This window comes from Buceros rhinoceros, unplaced genomic scaffold, assembly GCF_000710305.1.
Source record: "Buceros rhinoceros silvestris isolate BGI_N320 unplaced genomic scaffold, ASM71030v1 scaffold1896, whole genome shotgun sequence".
NCBI classification, from domain to species: domain Eukaryota; kingdom Metazoa; phylum Chordata; class Aves; order Bucerotiformes; family Bucerotidae; genus Buceros; species Buceros rhinoceros.
In genome coordinates, this window is record NW_010419100.1 from 1,185 (window position 1) to 11,215 (window position 10,031).

A 10,031-nucleotide genomic window follows, 5' to 3' on the forward strand; every position below is an offset into this window, starting at 1 on the left:
AGGATGCAAACACAAGGAACTGAATTCAGGCTGCACCAACAGCCTTAATTCCAGCATTGCCTTACGACAATGGCTTGGATTTTCTGCTTCTGGTCCTATACGCCTTATATGTTTAGAGTGTCTTCAGGAAACTAAGTTAGAAAATTGGATGTGTGAAGCAAGTGATGCAACACTAATGATGGAGTAACCTGTGGGGAATGGAATGCTTACTGCCACCATTCAACTCTTCTGTCGAAATCCATTGCCAGCTGACCCAGCTATAAACAGGTATTTTTCTGGATGAGGAATCAATGGCAGCTTTGACAAAGACACTCAGATATTTCACTTGTTGGATATAGTCTTACTCTTGGAGGCCAGGGCAGCTGGGCTGGATCTTAGAATGTGGTAGGGTGGGCTAGTAGCAAGATAAACCTGTTTTGAGAAGAAGGCAGACGAGTAAGTGCTAAAGCAAAGCTCTCTGCTTTCTGTGTTGTTCTAGTCTTTTGAGGTCTCCTAAGTGTTTATATAGAAGAGAAATCACTTCTGTGACTTGAAAATAATGCTGACCAAACAAGCGGATCTTAAGGGATGAAGGAAAACAAAAGTTTTCTGTCAATGAGGGAGTAAATCTCTTTTGGGCTCTGTTTACATTCAGGTTTTGGTTAATCACGGTGTTTCCTGGACTTGAAGAAATGCAAGAGCAAGGTGAGGAGAAGTGGGCCACTCTTTTATACAACTCCTTTACCCTACCCCTGGTTTTTTATCAGTGTGTGTATCTCCTCTCTCTTCCCTTTTCTCTGTCCATTGAAATGCCTTACAAGAAGCTCCAGATGGTCTTTATTATCCAGGAACTGGAAGGTTTAGGCTCAACTATGCTGAATACATGGAGCCCAAACAAGCTTTCTGAGTGTGATCGTCAAGTCTGCCTTAGCACGCCTCAGACCTGAAAAGACATTCTCCTCATCTTTGGTGAATTGACCATGCTTATTCTTCCTGGTTTTTCTGGTGTGGTTACGGACAGGAAACGAGCAATTCGTCCTCTTGGGATCCTTAGTCCTATTACAGTCAAAAAGTATGAGTCACTTACCAAAGAAGAAGCCATGTTGTCTGACTACATTTCGAAATTTGTGTTTTCTCTTCTGAGGCTTCTGAGCATTTCCACTGCACAGGGATTACCTCTTCACACTTGATCTCCCACGAGGGCAAGACACTTGTGTTTTTTACGAAAGAAAGTTGTCATTTCCACTTGACACAGGACAAGAGGCAATGGGCACAACTTAAAACGCATAGAAATTCCATTGAATGCAAGGAGACACTTTTTCACTATTAGGGTGCTCAAACACACGGACAGGTTGCCCACAGATGTGCTGGCTTTCCACTGCGGAACTATTAAAAAGCCATCTGGGCAACCTGCTCTAGCTGACCCTGCTTGAGCAGGGGGGTTGGACAGGAGGGTCTTTAACCTCGCCTATTCTGTGATCCTGTGACTGAGGAGTTGCAGATTCCAGAAAATGGAACGAGCTGCTGGGAAGCAGCCACTGCTTAGGGGACTGAGTGAGGTGGCATTTTCTCTAGTTACAGCCTAGTAGTATGGTCCTTCTCACATCATGTCTCCTATCAGACCAGGTACCCTCCTCCCCCTTTCTCTGTATCCTGTCAACACCTAAACCTGGAAAACATCATACCTGAGAAGCTGGTAAGGTGTCTTCTACTCTGCTCCCCTTTTGGAGCAGCATCACCTTTTTGCACCTCACCAATGACTGCTGTTATATTGCAGTGCAACTTCTTTTCCTGTCAGAGAGGGATTTGTCCCCAAAATGAAGCCTGCAGCCTCTTACGACAGCGACAGTAGTGATACCCCTGGTCAGTTCCTTTCCTTCCTGCTACTTAGATCTGCGGTGTCATTCAAGCAGCCCTGCAGCGCCTGCAGAATATCATAAAAGTAGGTACAGTCCATGTAAGGCCTGGATGTTTGAAAGACAGACATTGGACAGATTAGCATTCATGCAGAAAAATGTTTTATTGTAGTGAAGGTACACAGGAGAAAAATGAAAGTCTCCCTGCTTCTGGTTCAAGGCTATGCTGAGCCATAAAAGGGGAGGTAAGTGCTAACCAAAACAAGTTCCTACATGTAAAAACACATTGCACTTCCAGTTCTTTCTACAAGATTATAAGGACACCACGTGGTATTTCTTTTTTTTTTTGTCTTTTTGCCTTTTTTTTTTTTTTTTTAAATGAACTGCAGCTTTAACTATTTCAAGCTAGAATCCAGAATGTTTCTTTGCAGGTGTTTTTGTTGTTTGGGGTTTTTCCCCTCATAAAAGCAAACCTGAAGATACTCTTTCTTTCTGCTTAGCCTGTCCAGTTTATTTAGGTTAAAAGTACCTCAGGCCACATGTGGTTTACGTGATACAGTCCCGTATTGACGTAAACCTAGGCTTAGAGGCTCTATATCCAGGCTTGGCGTACAACATAATGCTGATAAGTAATCAGGTCATTCTCATCACCAGCAAGCAGGAAGAGGGAATGGCAGCAGGTACAGCGGGTTTACGGAAGAGTGCTCAAGTGTCACCGATGACAGAACAGTTCTTCTCCAGTTAGGGTAACTCCCAGCCTACTTTTTAATGCAGAAAATCAGCAAAGTTTTGCATCAGCCCAGCACACACGCGTGACAAATCGCTTGGAGTCTGTGACCGTACAGAAAGGAATAGGAAGGTGGAACAGGCTTTGGACCTACCAACATTTTAATCATTCTTTTGGGGATACAAATACAACACTGCTTACCAACTACTAACTAGTTTTCCCACACAACAGGTTATGTACAGCATATTCACTTACATTTTTACATAATAATACACAGGTCTTCCCCACCACCACCTCTTGTGGTGAAAGAATGTGACATGTCAAGCTGACAGACACTTCAGGAGAGCCTCAGTCAAAAAAAAAAAAGTTAATGCAGAGCTAGCTTATTCTTGATCTCTTGAAAGTAAAATCTTACAAAAGATGGGCAAGGTGTCTTTTTTACAGTATTTACTTTGTACAGTGCAAAGAGGAGGGATAGGCTTTTTAAACATAGGATTCCTTAGCATACTGGATCTGGTCTACCTCAAAAACTGGTTGGCTGCACCTCCGAGCCACATACTCAAGTTTGTTCTTTGGACAGGATTCAGACATGGCTCTCAAGCGGTAGACTCCTGGGGTCACAGGTAAACTCACGCGGGAGTTTATTCCCACAGTGATGCTGAGGCTTTCAGTTTCCATGTCCGAATCCTTTGCTGCAGAAACTCTGCCACTGGGTAGATCCCTTAGAGCCGTATATGCTGTGTCCTGTGGACAGCCTCTGCATGGGTGAGGCAGCAAAACGTCCTGGTTTGACACCTTTAACCTCATAGTTTGAACTGTAAGGTTGTGGCAGAGAACTTCAGTGCCCAGGCAGTTTTTAGTAGCCTCTTCGTAAGAGGGTGGTCTTCCAGGATTCCTCTTGTCAACCTCTCTGAACACTTCATCAGCTGACCTGAAACGGGGCCTTCGCTGATACTCCACAGGCAATGGTTTGTCATCCTCAGGGTTGTTCTCATGGACAACTCTACATGAGAACTGATCTTCTTTCTTTGTGAAACTGTCTCTCTGAAAACCTATGGTTTTTCCAGGCCCCCAGCTCTGGGTTTTTAATAGTGTTTTCCTGCGGTTTGCAAAAGAGAATGACATGGAATGCTTTTTGATCTCTCTGCTAGGCATGCTGCAGTCTTCGGTGGCCTTGGTTGAAAAGGACTGGGGTCTATTTAAAAAGGTTTTTTTGGGACTAGAGGGTGAAACTACTGGGGAGCTGGCAAAGACGGAGCTGTCAGAGCTCTCCAGGGAGCAACTGGAGGATGTTTTGGGTAGAGAGTCACTTGATAATTGTGAAGGTAAGATTGCAAGCCGTTTCTCCAGTGCCTCCAACCCCAGCTGTTTCTGCTGGACTGGAAAACTGTCCTCACTTTTGTTTAGCTTCTGTTTCCTTATCCTGCCTTCAAGGCAGTTCTGGAACGTCAGGTCTGGGTCTGAGTACCTCCTGTCCATTGTGCTGACGTCATTTCTAAAGTTAGTCAGCGAAGGGGCAGAGATGCATGTTGGATATCTTCTGCTTACACTAGTGCTCCTCCCTTTGGGCTGCTCTGTCTGAGAGGTGCAGAGGCTCCCTTCAGCTTCAGGATCTGGGCTGTCATAGGCAGAGTCATTCTGATGAGCAGCACATAGGTGTTCTGTGGGGAGAAAGCACCTGTTAGGTTTCACTGACCATCTGAGGATGAAAGGGAACCATATGGAAAGAGTTCACGTGGAAGAGCACTCTACAAAACTCTGTGTTTCCACAGATGTATTCCCATATAAAACTAAAGAATTTGGCCCAGCAGCACCAGACTGTAACATCCCCTGTCCAATCTCATACCTGTGGAGCTGTCTGTGTGATCTGGTGAATCCTCAGCCAAGGCACAGACAGGGAAGGCAATGTCCTCCCCAAATATTTCCGAGCAGTTGTTTATGAGGAACTCCACCAGCACTGTCACCTGCACACAGAAAACAGTTTATTTCATCAAAAGGGCTGACAACATATGGAACACCTTCCTGCCCCTGCCTGCTGCGTTTATATGAAGGACAGCAGGGTAGCTTCTGCCAAAATCCCAGCTCTAAGTCAGAGGGTGCATCTTCTCTGGAGGATGGAGCCTAATGGTGCAGATGGATTGATCTGTCCTGATACACACGTAAAACCATCAGACCCAGCTTTGGCCTCGCTGTCCAGATTGCCCAGGGGTGGCAATGCCCATCAGGTGCCCCTTGCCCGCTGAGTGCAAAGCATTCAAGAGCTCTGCTACAACACAGGGGGCTGCAGGGCAACTGCTGCTTCTGCTCAGAGGTGGCAAGACGAGGGGCAGCCTTGCCCATCCCATTGCAGGTACCGGAGCTGAGGGGCAACCCCGATGTGCAGGGTTCAGCTTTTGCAATGGCAGTGGGATCCCTATGGATGGCTCTGAGCTGCCCCAAAGTAGGGGGCTGCCTGTTTAGTTCAATGTACCTTGTCATTCATCTCCTTCTGCACTTCCAGAGGGAGAGTGTTGTCCATCTCTGGGCTCAGCATGTTTGGGCCAACACAGATGGCCAGATTGCTGGAGTCCATCCTGTTGGTCTCGGCATTTTGGCTGATGTGGTGGAGCAGAGAGAGCAAGTGCTTGAGCAAGACGAGATTTGGTCTGGGCAGTTTGTCAGCCACCCTGCATGAACACAAGGAAAATGTGAAGTTATTTGATGGTGCTTCTTAATTAACTGCTACTTCTTTATCTGAGCAATTTGAGCCTCAATTAAACTCAGGTGGATGATGCTTCCTCCAGATAGAGGCAGCATTCTGGAGAGAAGTGTCATTCAGAAAACTCCAGCAGCAGCTGAGCACATGGTTAATTGTAAGATCTTGAATTACAAGGTCTTGATTGAAAGGCAAGCACTGGAGCAGTCCGTGTCCTTGAGTAGATGGGATAACATCAGGAGATGTCACTGGAGGATTCCCAAAGGCATGTGAAAGCCTCGGTTGTGCTGTGCAGCGTTCAAAGCATTCCCAGTGACCCTCCATGTCTGCTCTTTCTACAGAGCAAAACGTGGTGGTTTCCGTGTGCCCGACTGTTCTGCCAGCAGATGTGAAGGCACCATGACTACATTAGCTGAGACATTGCACTTTCTCCCCTCTTCCTGAGCTAGTCATTTCATAGAGAAATCTCAGATAACTTCAGGAAGTGCTGCTGCTAGAGTTCTCTAAACCAAACCCCATTGAGCAATAGCAAGCTGATATAAAAGACAGGCTTTTAAATGAAACTCTCAATTTTAAGAAACCTCACTGGCCTCTACCAGCCACCCCATCACATTAGGATTGTAAAACTTCCTGGTTGCAAAACTTACTCTTTCAATTCTTCAATTTTTTCCTGCTTGCTTGGCTTCTCCAGAGCTCGCATCCACTTCTCATAGAGGTCGGCCGACAGGAGTTTGGAGGGAATATTTCGTAGGAAGTCCTGCAAGGTCAAGAGATTTAGATGAGGGTTTGGACACTACCCCCGAGCACAGAAGGAGTATCACTGTGACACTGGCTCACTAGGAGGCAGATTGGCTTTAGCTACCTGACCATCAGCACTGGCAGAGCAGTGCAACGCACAAGTACAAGCCGAGTTCGCTTGCATTGATTTAGTACTGGGACCCAGCACTTAGCTCAATATTTCTCCCTGGGGAGGATGCTGAAGAGAAGGACAAAGTGAGTTTCCTGTGGGCATGCAGGAAATCAGCAACACAACAATTGGGACCAGAAGTAAGGTAGGCAAGGAAAATGCTACACTTTCCTAAGCCTGAAACATTTAGTCTGGCTTTGCTCTGACCTTAGCTTGGAGTCCCACCTAGGTCAGCTCTGGGAACTGAAGTGGGCCAGTGGAGATTAGCAATGTCCTCCCACTGTTGCAGGTCAGAGGAGCTCACCTTCAAGACCACTGCCAGCAGGTGTACAGATTTGCTTTTCAAATCAACATTCCTGCCTTTGTTTAGGTCCTCTTTCAACTCCTTTCGTGCTTTCTCATTGGCAGCTTTTCTGAATATCCCTTCAGTGGAAGGTCCTTTCACATACAGTATAGCTAGGAGGTCCTGCAGGGAAAAAAACAGACAGGAATGGGAGAACAGTTACTTGGGTGAAGGAAGTCCCTTTAGCAGGTGAGTATTCTTTTAAAAACAGAAGAAAAAATGTCTGGAGGTGCACTGTACTCCAGTTAGGTCAGTGTCTAGTTTTTGCTCCTAGTAGATTACATGGGCAATAGCCTGATTTTCCCCCAACACCTCTTCTTTTTGGACTGGTGAATTCCACTAACTTCAGTGGAGTCTTCCCTGCTTCCTTACAGAAGGAAACGAGGGATGGATTCTTAGATCAAATCCCTTCCAAGCTAGGCAAATATTGCTCAGAAGAGACAAAAACCTGTTTATTGGAAAAGCCAGCTCAGTGGGAGGATTGTCACAAGAACATTTTTATGCAGAAGGCAGTGTTTAGATACCTATCAGTGGCAGTTCCTAGCTGAACATTTTTTTCAGGGAAATACAGAAATCCTTGGATGTTAATGCCACTGAAAGATTAATTCTGTAGAATCACAGATGTTTTTACTAAGGGGCAGATTGTCTTCTCCTATTCCTGGTCCTGTGTTGTCTCCACTCAAACTTACTTTCAGTGAAAGTTGGGTGGGCTGGACAAAACCCTCAGACCTGACCCTTTCTACATCTGGGATGGGTCCTGAGCTTATCAGAAGTGTGTGAGGAGGGGAAACACCAAAATCACTCATCTCCTGGGTGCTGCAGCACAAGTACCCAGGATCCTGCCTGACACTGGAGGCGAGTGGTAGGATAACTGTATCGCCAGCCTTGCTTACCTGGACTGGTTGGGGCAGTGTGTCATCTTCCCCACAGATAAATGCTAGAGGCTGGCCAAACAGAGTGATTGTGGCACCCGAGTCCAGCGCTCCTGGGGAATTCCCATTGGTAGAGCTTCGTCTCAGAGTAAATGACTGCGATATCACCTTCTTTCTTTTCTTTGTTCCACCTGCTGTAAGCAAAAGGAAAACAAAAAACTGATCTTTAAAAAAACCAAACACACTATGTGGCCTTTCATCTGCGTGCAGTGCAGAGATGTATGTTGAAATAACTCAAACTAAATGGGGAGAAACTGAAAGACAACCGAGCGGTTACTAAGGAAACAACAGCCTAAACTGTAAACTGTGACCATCCCTCTAAGGACACCACCTTTCCTGTTTTGGGCTTGGGTTTTTTACATTCTAGTCACTGTTTCTTCTTAGAGAGTGGGAACATACAAGGCATGAAATAACAGCATTTATAGATATGTTTGATACTGCAGCGGTTTCTGTGATAACTATCTAAGGCAGATATGTCACTTGAGCAGCTGGCAATGACAATTTTCACTACATGGTCAGCCTTAGGGCAAGAGGGGAACAGGGGCTCCTGCTTTTCAGCCTCTCTCATAGGTTGAAGAGAAAACATATGGCTCCAGCTCTGCTAGCCTCAAACCCAGCTCTAATGATAGTGGTCCTGCTAGAGCCGGTGCTTGCCCCCTACCAGCCAGCCAGCGGAAGGTAATACTTGCTCCAGAAGATAGGATCATCACAGTAGGGTCTCATTGGCTTCGCGGTAGAAATCTCTTAGCAAGGTTTTGTAGCTGCATCTTAAAAAGGATGGCGTGCTAGGAATTTGGAGATGATGGTTGTACTGGGATGAGGTGGCTTTTTTCCCTTTCAGAAACAGTGAGAGAAGGATCCTTTTGCTAAAAAGCTTTCTAAAGGAGTTGCCTTGTGCAAATTTCCTATGAAGGACTTGCCTTCTACTCCAAAATGAAGTTGTTTTACACAGATGAGTTCTTAGGACATGTATTTGTGGCTTAGCACAAATTCTTAGTACAGAGGAGCTTAAAGTTGTGAGAAAGTTATAACATTTTAGTATCATGTAAAATGTTTAGTTCTAATACTCCTGAAAAATGGTCTGATGTGATTGCTCCAAATCTGACCCTGCCCTGCTAATGGTCTCCTCTGGGTTGTTTACAAGTGCTGAGGTTTTGCATGGTGAGAGAAAACAAGGGCTGTTGCTGCTGCCAGGAGGGTTTGTTTGCTGTGGCATGCAACCACTGGTAGCAGTACTCAGTACTGGCTTGCAGTGCCACACCTCAGTGGTGATGCTCAAGTGAGAAAGCAGAACATTTACTTCTCATCGCTACCGGGGAACACAATGAAACACAGCTCCAAGGACCAAGGAACAGGGATACGAAAATTCTGGCACTCAGCACTGTCACCTCTGCCACTGGATGTAAGGGAAAGAAGTGGCACTCCAGGGCTCTAAGCCATCTTCTGGATGAGGGCTGTGGATTGCCTTCAGGGAGGTGAAGTTTCGGGTGGTTTTGCAGAAGTGCCGCCTTGCATTCTGTAAGAAGGGTGCTCCTCAGTTTGTTTTTAAAACTCACCAGCTGAGTGACAAAGTCCATCCTCAGTGTCTGCTGGGTCCAGTGGGGGACATTTCTTGGCACCTGCCTGCAAGAAGCATGTTAGGGTTACAGAGCTGCTACCAGCACAACGGCCACCAGCAAGTTGCTGCGGCTCCTCAGAAATCTCTAGGAGGCTCCAGGGAATAACCAGAGTAAGGCCAACACCTGCTGAAGAGGTGCCTCGGTCCAGGATTGACACTGCCTCACTGCCTGGTAGCAGTAAACCCTGCAGCCAGCCACCCCAGACCTGCCTGGCAGGTCACCGCCCCATGCTCTTTCAAGCCGCTCTTTTGATCCAAAGACACCACAGCTGGACACAGTCTCTTCTCTGCCCTCCTCTGGCACTGGAGATCTCCTCCCAAACTCCTTCAGGGAGCCTTGATGGCTTTGCAGCCTGCCAGATTCCGGAGCAAAGCTCCCTGGCAGCCCAGGGAATGTGCTGGCTGCTCACAGCAATGCCCACAAATTCTGCGCAGTGCTGCACAGAGCTGCCTTTGAAGGGCTCTGCCCGCTCACGGGTAATGGTGGGCAGCCGGCAGCTTCTACAGGGGCCACCCCCACTTTGCTAAGATATCTAACACCAGTACCCAAGAAGGATCATCAGGGAAAATGTAGCGGCTGCTTACCTCTGACTGGCACTCAATCAGACCCTCCATGTTCCCAGCATTTAGTGTCTTTGACTAGGAAAGAAAACAAAGACGCTATATGGGTAATTGAACTATGGTTTAGAAATCAGAGCTTTTCAAAATCACTCTGTGGACAGAGCGGAAAAAATAAAGACACTCACAGTATTACAGCTGCTTAACACTTTCATTAGGAGTTTGATCGGGGGAGCTCTGGACACTCTGGCTTCCTTCGGTCCTTTTGTTTGCCTGTTTATTGATCAGGGAACCAAGAAAGAAAGAGCTTTGTAGAACCGCACCCTTTTTGTCTTTCTCCCCTGCAAGCCAGTCTAGCATTTAAGTATGATCCCGAAGCAACAAGTCAATCATAAAGCCCTTCTCTGGAAGGCATT

General features: G+C 46.4%; 1 protein-coding gene across 1 annotated transcript; it reads right to left on the reverse strand.

The window, feature by feature from the left end:
• Positions 1–3,045: 3,045 nt before the first annotated feature.
• On the reverse strand, positions 3,046–9,830 carry TAGAP (T-cell activation RhoGTPase activating protein). The gene is made up of 9 exons (XM_010138755.1): positions 9,804–9,830; positions 9,643–9,696; positions 8,996–9,062; positions 7,401–7,573; positions 6,469–6,630; positions 5,905–6,014; positions 5,033–5,228; positions 4,409–4,526; positions 3,046–4,223 (listed from the first exon to the last, which is right to left on the reverse strand). The coding sequence occupies exons 1-9, from the start codon at positions 9,828–9,830 to the stop codon at positions 3,046–3,048; spliced, it is 2,085 nt and encodes a 694-aa protein (XP_010137057.1).
• Between the last annotated feature and the right edge of the window lie 201 nt (positions 9,831–10,031).

Excerpts from the sequence above, each read along its gene's own strand:
- TAGAP (XM_010138755.1), bottom strand. The coding sequence starts at position 9,830 with ATGAAAGTGTTAAGCAGCTGTAATACT. Across the intron at positions 7,574-8,995 it reads TGGACTTTGTCACTCAGCTG|CAGGTGGAACAAAGAAAAGA; the intron begins GTGAGTTTTAAA and ends TTTTGCTTACAG. Across the intron at positions 5,229-5,904 it reads AAAATTGAAGAATTGAAAGA|GGTGGCTGACAAACTGCCCA; the intron begins GTAAGTTTTGCA and ends GTGTTCATGCAG.